Genomic DNA, 19,116 nt, shown 5'->3' with positions numbered 1-19,116 from the left:
TTCCGACAGTTTTCAGCTGTTTTACACAGCTAATCCCAGTCTACTTGGGCACGACAAGTGCGATAATTAATTGTGGTCTGGAACAGTTGAATTTCCCAGTAATTAGCACGCTTCATAAAACTGTTTTATTCCACTTTGACAGTCTTATTAAATTACTGATAACTGATGGGAAAGCTATAGGAGAAGCCATCAAAGGGAAGAGAAGACAAACAATGAATGTATAATTTATCACATACTATTTATAACAGAGACACACAAAAGAATAGAACAACTGGTTAGCGGCCTCTGAGTTACTGATGGGGTATACACACTGAGCACGGTGCCATTGCCAATCTACATTTACACTGCTTGCAGAGAACACTGGCTGTGACAGATCGCTCAACAGGCACCACTGGTGCATCACCGTATACGCCGTTTCCCCCTCACTCCAAAAACCTAGCGAGAGGGAAACCGCGTGTGCAGGGGGTCAGTTGTAAACTGACCCCGCTAGCTGTGACAGCGAGCAGGCAGCAATGCTCGCCGTCACAGCTCGCAGAAAGCATTGAATTACATCCCTATGTATACCCAATATAACACACAGCATGCAGCTAAGGTTGCTCGGTATTCCCACCGCCAGACCTACTCCTGCAAGCGCCATAATGACCTATTCAGGTTTTCCAAGATCTTGCACATGCACAGCTGCTTGGGAGCCATTCTGTTTCGGATCACTAGGCTGACGTGGTACAGGCAGAGCTGAACTCCCAGAGCACCAAGTAAAAGATATCTGGTCTATAGAAAACAAGTTGCTTTTTGGCATCAATAATCCTATAATTGTTACCAAGTTGTGGTTTCTTTGTCACTGTATACTTGAGTGTTTCTTGTTTATTTTTCTAGAATACGAATTCAGGCCATAAACAGCTTAGGAGCAGGTCCTTTCAGCCCATCTATTAAAGCCAAAACTAAACCGCCACCTCCCAATCCTCCCCATCTGGAATGTGTGGTCTTCAGTCACCAGAGCCTTAAGCTGAAGTGGGGGGACGGATCCAGCAAAGCTCTAGCCACGGAAACATCACTGTACAACCTACAAATGGAGGATAAGCTCAGCAGGTGAGTGTGCCAGTGACGGGAACACATTATCAGTGATTAATGGGCCGTTCATACGTCCTCTTGTATTTTAGTTGTCCATTAGCTCAATATGTGTAAATGGTTAGTGTTTGCCAGACTCGCATTACCAGTTCTATTCTCCATTAATGGACAAAGAGAACACTAATTAATCTAGTTAACGATCCGGCGAAGTCTGTTTTTTTTTTTTTTTTTTTGGGGAGTTGTTCCTTTAACACTTGAGTTGCCAGAGTGTAGGCCATCACTAATTTCCTCTGTATTTAAATCGTGACAATCACCTGCATACAGTGGAATTGGCCTCATGGCTGATAGATTTTCAGTTCAGAAACATTATTTTTCAAAAGGTTTATAATCGTTCTTATTGCAAATGTGAAATTGTATTTGTTTCCTTTGTTGTAGGTTTTTTACGATCTACAATGGGCCGTGTCATACATACAAGGTGCAGAGGCTGAATGAATCGACTACATACAACTTCAGAATCCAGGCATATAATGAAGCTGGGGAAGGACCCTTTTCCGAAGTTTACAGTTTTGCTACAACCAAATCTCTGCCTGCAGCATTAAAAGGTTGGTGTCCGCATCGGCCTATTCTGCCTAGTTTTTTTTTCCATCAAATATTTTTATTCAATTTTAAAGTTTGAAACAAACATATAGAACAAAACAAACACAGATTAATGGGGCCTACACACATGCTGATATTAAGGCATTTTAGAAGTGACTGCTTAGTTTGGACTGCTAAGTCGTTTAGAAAATGCTCCTACATCAGTGCGTGTGTGTGTGTCCCCGCGGGTCGCTGGCTGAGATTGATAGGCAGTGTACATTAATCTCGCTGGTCGCCAGTGTTACACTAGTGCTGTCAGCTTGCTCAGTGAACGGAGCTGACAGCTCGCTTTGTGTGTGGTACGGTGCAGCTTTTCTCTGAATAGCCAATCCCACGGCTCCACAGAAGTAGAGACAGTGCACAATGATCTATAAATGTAACTTTTATATAATAAAAAAGCTCACATACAATTAAAATTTAGGGTAAACAGCTTGCCAGCATAGTATGGTGGAGGCGGGAGGGTCAGACCGACGGTGCACTAGGAGCTGTGCGGTTTTAGTGTGGTGTGAAAGACGATCATCCCTGGTTCCACCATACCATCCTGGCAAGCGGTTTACCCTAAATTGTAGGTCCATAAGAGGTCAAGTGTAGGTCAATGGGAGTCTTACCACATCACCCAGACTTTTGTGTTTAATGGCCACTTTCTTTTTGGATATGTAAAACACTCGTGGGAAACAGTTAAAAAAATAGTTTTTTTTTTTAACTGGCAATTACACATCTACTAGTGCCTGCCCTCTCAGCCACACCTCTGCCAGTGCCCGCCTTATCATCTATACCTCTGCCAGTGTCCACCCTAGCATTTACACCTCTGCCAGTGTCCACCTTAGCAATTACACCTCTACCAGTGTCCACCCTAGCAATGACACCTCTACGTGTCCACCCCTAGCAATTACACCTCTACCAGTGTCCACCCTAGAAATTACACCACTACCAGTGTCCACCCCTAGCAATTACACCTCTGCCAGTGGCACTGGCAGTGGTGTAATTGCTACGGTGGACACTGACAGAGGTGTAATTGCTAGGGGTGGACACTGGTAGAGGTGTAATTGCTAGGGTGGACACTGGTAGAGGTGTCATTGCTAGGGTGGACACTGGCAGAGATGTAGATGCTAGAGTGTACACTAGCAGAGGTGTGGCTTAGAGGTTGGACATTGGTAGAGGTGTAATTGCTAGGGTGGACACTGGCAGAGGTGTAAATGATAGGGTGTACACTGGCAGAGGTGTGGCTGATAGGGTGGGCACTGGTAGAGGTGTAATTGCTAAGGTGGACACTGGCAGAGGTGTAAATGCTAGGGTGTACACTGGTAGAGGTGTTATTGCTAGGGTGGACACTGGCAGAGATGTAGATGCTAGAGTGTACACTGGCAGAGGTGTGGCTTAGAGGTTGGACATTGGTAGTGGTGTAATTGCTATGGTGGACACTGACAGAGGTGTAATTGCTAGGGGTGGACACTGGTAGAGGTGTAATTGCTAGGGGTGGACACTGGAAGAGGTGTAAATGCTAGGGTGTACACTGGCAGAGGTGTGGCTGAGAGGGTGGGCACTGGTATTATTATTTTATTTATTTATTAACAGTTTCTTATATAGCGCACACATATTCCGCAGCGCTTTACAAAGCATAGTTATGGGCAAAAACACATAACTGATTACAGCACAAGACCGTTTAGGACAAGTACATGGTTAATACGGATAGTTGCATCAGGGGACAGGACACTGAAGCAATCATCAGGTTGGCAGAGGTTTATATATTCTAAGAAAGGCACATGAGAGAGGTGTAATTGCTAGGGCAGGGCTGGGCAACACCGGCCCTCCAGATGTTGATGAACTACACATCCCAACATGCCTTGCATCAGTTTCAGCATGGCCACATAGCAAAACTAATGCAAAGCATCCTGGGATGTGTAGTTCATTAACATCTGGAGGGACGGTATTGCCCAGCCCTGTGCTAGGGTGTACACTGGCAGAGGTGTGGCTCAGAGGGTGGACACTGGTATAGGTGTAGATTCTAATGTGGACACTCGCAGAGGTGTGGCTGAGAGGGTGGACTCTAATAGGTGTAATTGCTAGGGTGGACACAGATAGATAGAGGTGTAAATGCTAAGGTGGACACTCGCAGAGGTGGGGCTGAGAGGGTGGGCAATATTAGAGGTGCATATGGTAGTGTACACTGGTAGAAGTACAGATGGTAGAATGAGCACTTGCAGGGTGACTGCTGTTGCGTCACCACAAAACAAAAAACAATGTTAAATATATATTTTTTGTGAGTTTCGCATGTTACAGGAATTGAATCCTTTTAATCTTTTTAGCACCCAAAGTGCACCAGATTGATAACAACGTGTGTGAAGTATCTTGGGAGCCTCTTCAGCCTATGAGGGGAGATGCAATTGTTTACATCCTTCAACTTACCAATGGGAGAGAGGTCGATCAGGTGCTTCTATGACTATATCTCTATTTATTGTAAATTCCCCAGTTTTGTAATTGCATGCATGATCTTTAACTCTGTGGGGGCGAATAATAGGATGTTGTGATCCCTGCTGTATATACTGTAGGTATTTGTAGTTACGTTACAAAATCACTTGGTACACTTATACAGGCTGCAAAAACTCCAAGCTGCCATTAAATATTACTATGTATAAAATACTAATGTTACCTTACTAATCACTGAAGTTACAGAATCAGTTGCTGCTTATACAAACATATATATATATATATATATATATATATATATATATATATATATATATATATATATAGATTTCGGGGGATGGTGGCACTCCAAGCACGATAATAGTTTCACTGATGATGAATAAGGCGGTGCCCGTCCATAGGCAGCGCAGCTGGCAATGTAGAAGGGTACGGGGTCGGCGGCACTCGCAATGAATAAACCACAGATTAAATGATTTTATCTGTTTGTTCACAGTATGCTGTTGTTTTTTCACTTTGATGCACCTTGATAAAGAGGTCGCTTGACCTCGAAACGTTGGTTACATCCGCCTGGTGTGGTTTATTCATTGCGAGTGCCGCCGACCCCGTACCCTTATATATACATATGCCTTGGAAACTTAGAGAGATAGAGTGAATGGAGATAAAGTACCAGCCAATCAGTTCCCGTCAGTTTTCAAGCACATCCTGTAACATGGCAGTTAGGTGCTTATTGGCTTCTACTGTAACCCTGGTCCACTTTATTGCGCTTCAAAGCTTAGTACATAAACCCCATAGTGTATTATGGCATTTATCGGTGTATTTAGATTGAAGTTTAATGAAAAATTCACAAAGCGGCAGCCCGTCACACATACATTCATACCCATTTTACACCGCACTTGTTAAACATATATTGCCATTTTTTTCTCATTTCAAAACATTTAAGGCTGCAGTGGGAAAGCGCCAGGGTTGATTTACCAGTTAAAGATAACTGGTATTTCAAACCGTTTGAAAAGCAGAGTCCTACACGTTTCAGATGTAATGAGAATGGCTCTGAAATGGTATTTAGCAAAAACAACAGATTACAGACCTGTGATAGGCTGTCCACTGCATTCTGCCTTGAAACATGTTCAGGGGATTAAACGGGTTGACTGATGTGAGTGGTACTTAAACGGTATTTAAACCGGTAATCTACTGCAATGTGAAGGCTCAGACCCATTTTAAATATAGTTTAAAAATACAGTTTTTTTAAACGTTTTGGCAGTGTGAAAGCGGTATTATAGGCATCTCTTTTATGCACCTAGTAGCCTTTGTAACCACCTTTACAATCCATTGTGCCAGCAATCATAGTAACATCAATGACTAGGCCCTCGTAAGGAATCCACCAATCTGCATTCATGATAGCTATGATGATGCAAGCCAATCACACAAGATCACGCACCATCCTGATTTAAGTTAAAGCACCACCTCCATATTTATGCATGGTTTAAGACCTGTCATTTTTTAAATTTAGTACAGGCAATAGATCTGGTTAAGAACACAGCTATTATTTGGCCCTTTAAAATATTGGATAATTGCTGAGTATTGTATCATTAAATACATTTGATTATTATTCACAAAAGCCTGCGAAAAGCATTAGCATTTTTGCCGTAGCTAAATATTTATGTTGGGGGATTATGCATTTTTTAGCTATATCAAACACTGTATTTATATTAACTATGTTTTTTTCCCTTTTGGCCAGGTATACAAAGGAATGGACACCTCTTTTACTTTTGCAAACTTTCAAACAAACTGTGAATACCGGTTTAGAGTTTGCGCCGCGCGGCAATACCAAGATACTAACGGATTGCAGGAGTTGTTTGGCCCTTACAGCCCCAACACCACTTTCTCATCTCAAAAACAGGAGTTGGACCTGCCATGTGCAAACGCAGCGCTGGAGGCTACAAAAAGCAAGAGGAAGCCTCTCAGCGACGAGCAGTTTGCCATATTGCTCCTAATGATGTTTGCCGTCGTAGCATTTCTTTTCGCCGTCGTCATCCAGTACTTTGTAATTAAGTAGATTTTCATGCGCCGTTCCCAAGATTATCCGTACAGTTTCTTTTTTTTTTTTTTCAATATTTATGTTTAATTATTCTAATTAAATTTATAGATGGAAATGATTGTATTATATATAAGTGCATTTCCATTCTTGCTGCTCATTCATCGAGAGGCTGGATTAGTACAATCCTCCTATACATAGAACATAAAACATCATGAATCTCTTAGAAAGGGAATATAAATCCTGTTCTTCTAGGGCCGTGGTGTTTAAATGCCTTAATATGCTCAAAGGTCAAGATGGTGCTGATCGTTTATGTAATGGGCCGTTTGCTTTAAAAGCATGTCCTTTTTTTAAATGTTCAGCTTTGTTTGTGGTAGCTCACACGAGGATTGTTCGTTACACAAGTGTATGTGTCTGTTTTCACACTGTCCTGTTGTTTTAATGGAGAAGAGTAGCGAAATCACAAATTGCACCTTCGTAAAATAAGACTCCATAACACTCACAAATATGCTTAGAAGAATTTGGTTCAGCTTTAAAAAGCCTTTTGCTATTGCGTTAGAACAGTCACCAGCTCACATGGTGTAGTCTTCTAGGAATTGTAATTCTCTTCCCAGCAGGATGAGCTGCAGATGTTACAAGTACTGTTAGCTGGGTCCAAGAAAAGGCGCACAGCAGACTTGGAAGGAAGGGCCTCATGTTGGACATGCCTGTTTATAAGATTGTTTCAGGCTAGCATTATTTCAATGTAGGTTTTAAAACTTATTTTATTTCGGTTGTGACCATTGTATGGGTTGCTTATAAGAATAGAATAACAGCTTAAATATAGAATTTGACAAACTAATTTGCCCATGTAGTCTACCCATGTACACACACAATTACACACTAGGGTTCATTTTTGAATTGTGGGAGGAAACCAGAGTACCCGTAGGAAACCCACACAAGCATGGAGAGAACATACAAACTGCATACAGTTAGGGCCATGGTGGGAATTGAACCCATCCATGGTCGGAATTGAACCCGTGCTGTGGGGCAGTAATGCTAACCATTACACCGTCTCTATACTGCACACTTCACTATCATTTACCTTTTAACTTTTTCTTTAGCAAATGGTGACCAAGTATTGCTGATTTGTTTTTTTTTAAATAATGTTTTTAAAATTTAAGTAAAACAATGAATCCAGTCTGCTTATTCGTTAACCTGTTGCAGAATTCTTGTGGTAGGTACTGTAGAACCTCCAAGTCTGTGAATATTGTGCTTTTCTTGTGCATGTGATGAGGCAGTTTCCCTGAGCATCATGTGATTTATAAAGTGACCTCCCATTGGATATTTTGTTATATGTGCTAGATGCAACAAGAGTCCGTTGTAAAAAGCTTTTTCAGTTGGGGGAGAATTAAAGGTTGTTTTTGTGAGTATTGCCAATTCCTGTTTCATGTGGGGGAAAATTCAGTTTATTGTTAATCTACGGCTTCTATCAGTGAAAGCTCTAGAATTTTGGCAGGCGTATGAGAATCGTTTGAGATCATTACAAAGCACTGTGATTATTTCATCAAGGTAATGGTGTGATTAACTGTGGCAAGTGATTAAGATATGGCTGTAAATTTGGCAGGTAGCAGCTGGCTCTAAATACAGCAGATATTTAGTGAAACTGATAAAACTGGGTTTGTTGCAGTTGTGTTCAAAAACTTTTGTAGTGCCGAACGACCACATATTTGTGTTCACTTTGGAAATTGTATACTGGACTTCTGGGTTAGAATTGAATTTGTTGCTAAGGGTTACCTCACCAACTGTAGACATACCTGTGCAGTAGTTTTCACTCGTGCCCCCCGATTGTGCTACACAAAAAAACATTTATGCAATTAAGGAGAAAGTTTATTTCTTACCTGTCAAACATATTTAGCAGCAATACGTTCCACAGTAATAATGTGAATATTGACTAGTCATTAAAAGACACAAATCTTCCCAAATGTAACTTTATATACTCTGAATTAAGGAAAAAACTAATTGGCAAATATTACAGATAGATCTTTTTTTCAGAGAGCCTAAAATATGTAAATATTAACATAGAAATTGAAAAATTAAGCGTATTTCATGTAGTAAGCTGACATTGATTAAATGTTGCTCCACAGCTTGAAATTGAGCACGGAACATTTATACAAATGACAGATTTGGAACATAATCTGCATTATGGGTAAATTATGTTCCTTTATATAGAGCTTCGTCTTTCCTTTTCTTACTGTGCATTTATTAGTACAAATGCTGCTCACTGCGCGAAGAAAAAACAAAGTGCATTATTGCGCGGTTCTATTACCGTCTATCAGATGCAGACAAATCCCACAAAGTTAAACAGACAGTTGCAGAACAAAAAAAAAAAACATATTTTTATTTGCCCATCATTTTTTATTTAACCAAAACTTATTTTAAATGAAAACACTGTGAAAGCATTTTCCGAGTTAACACTGTATATGATATCTATGTTCTAGAATAGGCAATGAGTTGTTGGCTGTTAAGCTCTGAATATGTATAATGTACGTGTGTACGTTTAAATGTACTGGTTGTATTTGTTTTTACTAGATCTATAGTACTGAAGAGTTTATAGAGGCAGTCCAATGGGGTCTTTTTTGAGAGGCAAATGGACAGGGTTTCTTTTTGGATGTTTTGCTACCTTTGTACATAATAGGTCGATCATAATTCTATAAATTGACATTTGAACGGGATGCAAAGGGCGAATTGCAGCGTGCTTTAAGTGCCTCGCATGCAAAAGAGCGGTGGCATTCTGTGTCTATTTTTTCCTTGCAATGCCATAGACGTGCTCAGGAAAATAAGCAAATATTGCCTTGGATAAAACATGCTAATGTGCGTAGCTGGTCATTGTAGTGATGACTAGTGACACATTGGGGCAGCTGTATTAAGCTTGGTGAAGAGATAAAAGTGGAAGTTGATAACATACCAGCCAATCAGCTATGTTTGAAAAATAACAGTTGGGAGTTGATTGGCTGGTGCATTATCACCTGCCCCTTTATCTCAACTTTATTCACCAGGCTTAGTACATCTGCCCCATTGGGCTGAATTGAATTCCCTAGCAACAATGATAAACTGTGGCCTTTTACAGATTCAAATTTGAATATCGGTAAATTTGACACCAAAAAGAAATGAACTGTTAACGATCTTGCATACCAGCCTTTTAAAAATATGTGCCTTGTAAAGAGTATACATCGAATACAAAATAGTTTTTTCCATTTTATTTTTTGAGATTGCTGAATTTAATTTCCAGCTACTCAACGTGTCAGGGATATTGCCGAAACTTTACATTTTTGCACAATCACTATACCGCAAACAAGAGAGATATAATTCAATTGATGTATAAATCATGAGACCGTAAAAGAGATGTCGGAATAAGACGGCGTTAAAACATTCTGTTGTTATGCATTGTACAGGTTGTTAATCTATATTGTCCGGCATGGAGCAATATCCGATGAATCCGCACTCATCTGGAAGCCTTTAGTCCCAATTCTTTGCTGCAGGCATTAAATACTGTTATCTCTACTTACCTGTGAACATGTTGCCATTGCTCTGCCTGGTAACATGTCATTTTTATTTTAAAGTTATCATTTAAGTTTTTAAGCGATGCTAGATCACACCGTATAGTAAGGTTTCTTTTACGTAAAGATAGCTTTTAATAAATAAGCATTTTGAGTTCTAACCCTTTTAGGTCTCTGGTATTTTAAAAAATAAACGTTAGCAATTGGTTCGTATTCCAACATACCAGTGATAATCATATTCCACAAGATATGCAGCATGCTATAGTTGTAAATTAAGATACCCGCTATGGTGTGTTTCTTGTCTAATTAAAGCAGAGGAGGCCAGATATTTTTGAGGATTCATAACGCTATTAATATCACTAACACTGATTCCTATTGACTTAATCGACAGAATATTGGTTCAGCACACAAAAGACTGTCTCTACTATGTAAGTGATAGGGATTGTGTGTTGTGTGTGTGTGTGTGTTTGTGTGTGTGTGTGTGTATAATATATATATATATATATATATATATATATATAGTTCAATTCCCAACACCGGGGAAATAAACGGCACTCAAGAGACTTAGATACCAGTGCAAAAAACGTGTATTGAGAAGGTTATGCTGGGAACGTTTCGGGAGGTTAATCCCGTCCTCAGCCCCAACCTACAGCTGTAGGTTGGGGCTGAGGACGGGATTAACCTCCCGAAACGTTCCCCGCATGACCTTCTCAATACACGTTTTTTGCACTGGTATCGAAGTCTCCTGAGTGCCGTTTATTTCCCCGTTGTGGGAATTGGACTCCTGTCATTAATCCCTCGGGCACCTGGAGCAAGCTGTTTGCATTGTTTCGAGTGCCGGCTGTGTTGGAACAGTGTGTGTGTGTATATGTATATATGTATATATATATATATATATATATATATATATATATATATATATATATATATATATATATAATGTGTGTGAGTGAGGGAACATGATGTATATTGCTTGGCATGTGCAGCTATTAGCCAACAGCTGATTGTTTGTATACTCTGCCTTTTAAGCATTAAGTGAACTTGTTTTATTTTCCATATTTTCGTTGCAATATACCATTCGTGAACAGTGTGACACTTCCGCCACTGTTGTATAATCCGCCTTACAAAACCCCTTTCTCTGTATCTGAACCATGTATCTATATATCCATATTTTTGACCTGCTTTGCATTTCATTTATGTGTTAGAAAAATCTAAATTTCTGTGCTTCTCAAGAATATATTGCAGCACTTTCTGAAAAAGCACAGATTTGTCTTTATGGAGGAAAAAAAAGTGCATTTATTATAAATGTTACACTATTTGGCTCAAAGTGAGCAAATGTTTTTTATACTGTCTATAATCTAAAAAAAAAAAAAAAAAGTAAAACCGCACGTTTTTTTTTTTTTTAAACGAGGATTCCCATATTATGTATTATCTACTAACCTAAATATTTTTACATATAAGATGTTTTTTTTGTAAGATGTTCATGCTGAAAATATAAATATATATAAATATACATTCCATCACTTTATATTTGAGAATTTTTTTTCTTTTATCTCACAATGTATTTTTCTTTTTATTTAGAATACTTATATGCGATTAAAACAGTTTACAACTGTGTGAGTATAATTTGCATCAATTTTAAAATTACTGCGTTTCTGACAGCAAATAATGTTCCATATTAGGAGGTAGCCCTCCCCAAAGTCACTTTTATAGCAGATTAGGAGAATATACTACACTTCTACAATGAAAATATTTGTAGGTAAATATTGTAGTGTTCATATTTAATGTGAGATGTTTTTGTGAAATTCTTGACCAATCCTGTTGAATCATCATCCTTTTGCAGTTGTGCAAAATATACGCTAAAATAATTTTTTATTCATTTTTAAGATCGATAATACATATTAGACATAATTGCTCTGATTTGTGTCAATCATCTATGACTATTTCTGCATATCGTTTCATTTATGAATATTTTATAGAGACGTGTATTGCCACTTTCTTTACAGTAGGTGTATGGTGCATACAAAATATTTTTTTTCCACAAATATATTCTTTGTATGGTATTTTATTTATTTCGATTTAACAAGTCATAAAAAGTGTAAGGTTTGAATGTACTGTTTTTTACCTGTAGTAAAAAAAAAAAAACAACTATTGTCTTGGTGAATATCACTTCAGTTTTTGTGACGCTTTACTTGGCCCTACTGCAATGATCCATGTTGCAAGGAACGGGTTCAGCACATTATGTATGTGTCTGTGTGTAAGTCTATGCATATGTTTTTGTACACACGTAAGTCTTGTTAGGCTACGGGTAGAGATGAGCAAAATATCATACAAATCAAGCTTTTCAATGGAACAGGCAGATTTGCGGAGGTGTGACGTAAAAATTTTCCTGTTGTTTTTTTTTTTTTTGCCGTGCCAATCTGCAGATTGCTCTACAGCATTGTGTTGTGCATTTATGGAATCAATTTACTGAAGCTATTCAAAAATGAAAAGTGATGTTGCCCAGAGCAAACAATCAATTTCTATTATTTTCCAGGATGCAATAGAGAAATAATAGACATAGGGCGGTATTAAATCTGGGATTCCTACAGTCGGAACATCCCGACAGTCGGAATCCTGGGCAGTTTTCGCTCCGCTCAACCAGATACTTGACATGCGGAATTTAGGGTTCTATCTGTCGATTGCCAAGAAGTTGGCGTGTCGACGAAAACACCCACGGATTGTCAAGAAACGCCCATAAATCGACAGTCCGCGCCCGATTCTGACAAAACAGATCCAACTTGTTTTAAAGTCGGATCTGTTTTGTGGGAATCCGCCTCCGATGCTGTCGGAAATGGAAGCAATAAATAGGCGGCGGACACTATTTCCCCGGGCAGAAACAACGGCCAAGATTGAATACCCCACATAATCTAATTAGTTGCTATGGGCAACATCACCTCTTCATTTTTAGAATCTTTAGTAAATGTATCGCTTACATTTCTCAGAAATCATAATCTTTGAATATAAAGCGGTCATTAAAGAATGGTTCATTGTGGTTGGGGCACGACTGGGGACATTTGGCAAATTCAACAATAAAATGTGTAAATTTATATTAGATTTTATTAATTTTAATAATTTTCGCTCATCTCTAGCTACAGGCATGTTTACATTTTATTCCATTTTATTTGATCATTTACTCATAATTCATGTCATGTAGAAACAACTTCCCTTGCCAAAGGATTTTTATTTTCCATATAACATATTTGAGATCTCAACTGAAGCATTCTAAAAACAAATTCTGTGTATTTTACATTTAAAACATTTTCTTTTATTCTCTATTATTTCAGCAGACATTTTTTAAACCGATCATAATTATTCAAAACATAAATTAATGCTTTTCAAGTTACTGATTAAGTTAGCACACTGCCATTCATTTATACTTTATAACGGTGCCCATATTTATTAGGGGAGACGCTGGGATATATAATTTAATAGCTCTGTTTTTACTAGAAGATAATTTTACAAAATATTCTTGCAGTAAATATGGAGCCCTGAAATGGTCCCGATTTTACCTTCTTAAATATGGTTTACTTTTATTATTTTACAAATTAATTACATTCCATTCTTATGTACTTTAGTGGTGTTCTTGTTAGAAATATGTTGCTTTGTATTTTCATTGTATGTCGAGGGGTCTTCTACAATATAAGATTACCTTGCTTATGTATTACTAAATTGTTACTATGAAATAGATAATATATTTAATGTCTAATAAAAAGTAAAAAAAAAAAATGGTTGAAGAGTTTTGACTTTTTTTTATTCTAAAGCTGTATAAAACGATATATTATTAACTTTTTTTTTTTCCTTGAACTCCCGGGAGCTCCAGAATGAACGATATAGTCCATACACACTGAAAGATTTGGCATACAATATATATTGTTTGCTTTACCAGTGATAATCTTGTTTCATGTTTTACCATTATCGTTTGTAGGCACTGAACGATAAACACCTAGTCCTAAAAGACAAAGGCCAAATTTCACTGCATGTACCGTTGGGGGTCGATAATGACCTACTGGAGCATGCATGGTTATCGATCTAGTGGGTACACCGTAGACGATATGCACGAAATCGTTAACATTATTGTGCATATCTTTAGAAATTATCTTCTAGTGTGTACTCCGCTTAAGTCTGTAAATAACTTTGGTATTTTTGGTAAGACTGATTTCAAATAGCAAGGGACGATGTGTTATTGTATAAAGGTATTCCAAACCTGGATACAGCTACTTAAATTCGTGCAAAGGGGCAAATGAGGTCCGGTGAGCGGCATACCAAATTTGCTGCATAGCATATTTACACACACATTCATTTATACGCCTTTACTACTATGTTCTACAAAGACAGTGGATGTGCAGGACGTTGGTCAAACTCTGACAGGTTTTTTGTTGTTGTTGTTGTTGTTTTTAAAGCGGCAATCTCTTACAAGGCATGGTTTTGCCTTGTAAGTGATTGCCCCTTTAAAAAAAATCAGTGTTCAGCCAGCATAAACAATGTGACCTAAAGTCTCTTCTTTGCACAGATAACATGGACTCCAAATTGATGCAAACCAATGATTTATATAAAAGCATACTAACAAGTATACACCAATAATTGTAGTTTTTATACAGTACGTGAATAGTTGGAACAGACATGGGATGATATCCAATTAGCTGCAGTAGATTCCCACAGCTAATGGATTTGCCCAGGGCTATCCATTCAGCCCCATAACCAGGCATTTATCAGGCAACCGATGCATAATCCCCAATAAACAGCCCACGGATCTGCAATAACACGTGGATCCAGTTATCCTGGATCCATGTGTTATCGCCCTCTAAAACAGGACCTTTTTCTACTGAAAAAATAGGCCCTAAATAACCCTTGAATAACCCCATAATGACCGTCGATCACATAACATGCTAGCAGACTTTTTTAGTCCCAAAATATGCATTGGGACTAATTCGATACTCCCAGGGGTCAGATATAAGTTACTTGTAAGCCTGCTCGAAGCAAATGCTTCAAAAGTTAGTCTGCTACCTTGTGATTGCCTCTATGTTTGTGCATGTGTGAAAGAGAAATAGATGTAGTTTCACTCGCTGCCAACAGATTGTAGCATTTCAGAGAGACACAAACGGACACTAGACATATATATTTATATATATAGAGAGAGAGAGAGAGATGATTAATCTCCATATAATATTGTGTTTTGTTTTTTTAGTAAGCCATTTTTTGCAATTAAACGCCACCATTAACACTATGCGATCTGCTCAGTTATTGATATGTTAGCGTGTTGCATGTATGTTATGCAGAACACGCTGAAAATACAGTATACATGAAACCAATACATGACCAAAATTGCATACAAAAAAATGACGCACTACACTGGATTTGTCTTATTGGAGTCTTCTTCCCCTTTACCCCCCCACAAGTAAATAAGTGATCACACTTCCACAAGACACACATGAAGGACACATTCTTATATCAAAAGCCCCATAGATGAAATGTTGAGCCAATTACGCTGGGCACATACATTCTTTGCTGCAATGGGTTATATAGTGGACAAAGAGGACACTTGAGAAGGACGCCTGACTCCCAGGTGGGAGTTCCATTGAAAATTGGGATGTTGCCCACAGCAACCAATCAGATCTATTATCTTCTAGAAGGTGCTAAATAAGAAGTAGAATCTGATTGTTGCTATGGACAACATCTCATCTTCAATAGAGCTCCCATCTTAGTAAATTTCAAACCGACGTGTGCCCACAGGCAGTCCACTAGGGCGTGGAGGGAGAAGATAATAGTATGCCAAGCGTAACGAGGGGACGAAATGCACCAATAATGTGCCCATGTCGACTGTGTTGACATTTGGGACAAAAAAATCATGAAAACCCCTTGTCGATCTTCCCAATGTCAACCTAATGCTTGTGTTGACCCTTTGACCCTGTCGATCTCAAGCCATGTTGACCCTTTTCATGTGTCAAACTTCAGTGGTTGACCTAATGCCAAAAGGCACTGAGGTCATGGGTATAATTCCCACTATGGCCCTAACTGTGTAGAGTTTGTATATGCTCGCCATGCTTGAGTAGGTTTCCTCTGGGTACTCCAGTTTCCTCTGGCACTTCAAAAATATACTGGTAGGATAATTGGCTCTTAAAATGTTAAAATCTTGTTAAGTCTATAGAGTAAAGCATTCTTTCAAAAGGAGGTGGTAGGCCGTATACAAAACATTCATTTTAATACTATTCTGAAGGTGATGAACGGATTACATGAAATATATAACCTGCTCCAAATAACATGGCAATACTGTAATACTGGCAATACTGTACACTGCATATCCTGATCTGCTCTATGATATACAGCCAGTTACACAGTATTACTAATAAATACAGTATATTTACATCATAGATCAGTAGATACTGTATATCTATTGTATATATCTTATACAACAGAATTCCAATACTTTTTATCCCAAACATTATTACAAAACGGAAAACTGCATGCGGTTTTGAATTTGCTATCTGTCTATTGTCTATCTTCATTTTTTATTCTTGCATTTTTAGTCACATTTTTGTATACTTTGCTTTGTATTATGTTTGTTAGCTTGCATGTGTGTCGTCCTAACCTTCTGTTCCACACCCTGTCTACCCCTCCTGTGTCACCCCGGCTGTCTGCCTCTCCTCTTTTGAATGTTAGCTCTCACGAGCAGGGACCTCTTACCTCATGTGCTTATCCTTTATTACTTCAGTAGTCTCCGACTGCACCAAATCCTGCTGTTTGCTGCCACCTAGATACTTATGTTGCAGTAATCGGCTGATGTTCCTATAATCCTTTACCCTGTACTTGTCCTGTATTGTCTTCAACTGTAAGTTACTGTTTTCCTGTTTTGATTAGGTGTACTCTTTAATTGGTTGCTGTGGAACCCTTGTGACGCCATATATATATTGTACACCTATTCAGTGACATAATGAGCTTTGGAGGTGGCAAACTCTTAAGGTGGGTCTTCTACTTGAATTCTATAACCTTGCATGTGCAGCTCAGCTGTGTAGGTTCCAATGCAACCTAACAGGAAATCATCAGACAACGAGGGAGCTGTGCAGAATGCTGGTGAGAGGCACGGCAGACAAACACCACAACGACCAGGCCAGGGGGGAACCACCTGGACAGCAACCTAAACAGAAGGACCCCAACAACACCCCTCAGATGAGCAGCAGATAGAGGTCAAACGTGCCCAGCAGCATCAGCGTGATTGCGGCAGAGGATGATTTGGGAGTGACTTCATCCAGATGGCAGCGCTATTCCATTTCTGGGCTATTTTTCAGACTAGTCACCCTGTGGCTAGTAGGTAGTTATTGCACTGCACCTACTTCAAGTATGTGTGTGTATACAGTATATGCTTATATGTATATATTGTCACATGTACTGTGATCGATACCTGTTCAGGACGGTTATGGTATAAAACAGACTGACTCATGATAGACAGTCATATGGTTGACCACTACTGGTCGACAGGGTCAAAAAGTCAACATGGACAAAGGTGTACATGAGTTTTTACTGTTTTTAGGGTGTCTGTCGACATAGGTCGATATGGACACTGTCTAAGTGTACCGCGTCCCCTCGCATAGCTCGCCATGCTTCAAACTCGGCACACTATTTTATTCTCCCTCCACGCCCTAGTAGATGGTAGGGCATGAAATACCGCCTGTCAGCACGTCGGCTGAAAATATTGTAAAAAAATGCATGTTGACCTTTTCACCCTGTTGACCTTTTGACTCTGTCGACCTTTAGTGGTCAACCATATGACTGTCTATCCTAAGGCAGTCTGTGATCAGTCCGGATACCCCCAACGGAACACAGTTTGTAAGGGCTGTTTCACACGCTCCGGCTGACACCAGGTGGTGAAACACCGCACGGCCAAGAAGCTGTGCCATACACAGAAGTTTACAATGGTCTGGATGGCCACAGCCCGGCAGCCTTCCTTTCCAGTGGTGACATCTGGCTGCAACCGTGTGAATAGGCACAATATTGTCCATTATTAACGACAGTGTATGGCACAGGTTTTGTCCGTGCAGTATTTTGTCAACCTGAGCATGTGAAACGGTCCTAAGGGTGCACAAGTATATTTTTTTTCCCCAACATAAAATATATTTAGTCCATCCATTACCTGAGGTCTGGAAACAGATTGTGCTCCAGATTACAAAGATGAAGGACTCTGTCTTAATCTATTTCCTTGAATAAAGCTTCTTTAAGCCAAGATATGGGATACATCTACAAATTCTGGATCTAAAGCGCCTTTTGCTTTAAAAGAAATTCTCATCAGAAATTGTTATTCCTCCATAAACTGGACATACACTTTGAAATTATCTGTCCAAACAACCAATTTACTGGTTGGATTGAAAACTTTGTAATGTTTTGGAGAGAATTTCAATCAACCATTTGCCCCCAAACACTGGAAAATGGTCAAAAAAGGTAATTCAGGCGAGTTTGTTAAATCAAATGGATTTTTGGAATGAACCAGATTGCCTATTAGTGCTGCAAATAGTCTTAGGGGGTATGCAATCTGTGTCGTGCTCCCGCAGCCATCTCCCGACGGGGGAGATGGCTGCGGGGCCCTATTCAATGCTGTCTTCCCCGACAGCATCACAAGCTGTCGGGCTTGTTCTGCCGAGAAAAGCCGGAAATAGGTGAGCTCCTGGCCGGAGCTCGTCTATTTCCATCCTCAGCTCGCGGCCACGCCCCTTTCTCGCCGCTCGGCGGCCGGGACATTGAATCCCGACCGCCGACCGCCGAGCTCCAGTCGAGCCAAGCGAGAACGGGACAGGGGCGCGGCTGTCGAGCTTGCTCGACAGCCGTTCCCCTGACATTGAATACCCCCCTTAGTCAGAGTTGATGACAAATGTGCAAATTTGGAATCCATTCGATAATCAAATGACTGCATGCACGCACATTGGAGCAACTATATATTGTAAGCTTGCAGCAGGGCCCTCCTACCTCCAAGTCTGTCTGTTGTTACCCAGGTTGTCTTATCACTGTCTACTATTGTAAAGTGCAACGGAATCTGCTGCGCTATATAAGAAACTGTAAATAAATAAATATCGGAATAAATAGAAAAAATATCTATTCGCAGTCCCCACACAATTTGAAGGACAGGAAGTTGGCATTTGGGAGTGGTAACTGCCCATTTTCTGGGAGTGTCAGGAAAAAAAACAGGTGTGACCAGATGGTCTAAGGGAGGGTGTGTCACGTCAGCGCTTGCCTCAATTAGCCTGTATAGATCTGTCTCCGAGTTGAGAAGGGGTCAGACTTACTCATATTTGCACAGACTGGGAAAATAATTCAATGGTGAGTAAATTGCGTATGGATGTGAGAACGCACACCGGATTGCGAAATCTTCAGGTATTTTCGCAATTCACT

At 39.5% G+C, this 19,116-nt stretch overlaps 1 protein-coding gene across 3 annotated transcripts in view; it reads left to right on the top strand.

The window, feature by feature from the left end:
• LOC146035907 (fibronectin type-III domain-containing protein 3A-like) overlaps window positions 1–10,250 on the top strand; it is a 91,233-nt gene extending 80,983 nt beyond the window's left edge. For all 3 annotated transcript variants that reach the window (XM_083159613.1, XM_083159615.1, XM_083159614.1), the window contains exons 23-26: window positions 874–1,086; window positions 1,501–1,667; window positions 4,008–4,129; window positions 5,864–10,250. In XM_083159613.1, the coding sequence (XP_083015739.1) occupies window positions 874–1,086; window positions 1,501–1,667; window positions 4,008–4,129; window positions 5,864–6,181 (820 nt within the window). In that variant the 3' untranslated portion in view covers window positions 6,182–10,250. The remainder of the gene's footprint in view (window positions 1–873; window positions 1,087–1,500; window positions 1,668–4,007; window positions 4,130–5,863) is intronic.
• The last annotated feature ends 8,866 nt before the right edge of the window (window positions 10,251–19,116 follow it).

Source organism: Crinia signifera, chromosome 9, assembly GCF_055691185.1.
Source record: "Crinia signifera chromosome 9, ASM5569118v1, whole genome shotgun sequence".
Classification (NCBI taxonomy): domain Eukaryota; kingdom Metazoa; phylum Chordata; class Amphibia; order Anura; family Myobatrachidae; genus Crinia; species Crinia signifera.
The sequence above is the reverse complement of the archived record's forward strand: the minus strand, read 5'-3'. Positions and strand labels throughout refer to the sequence as shown.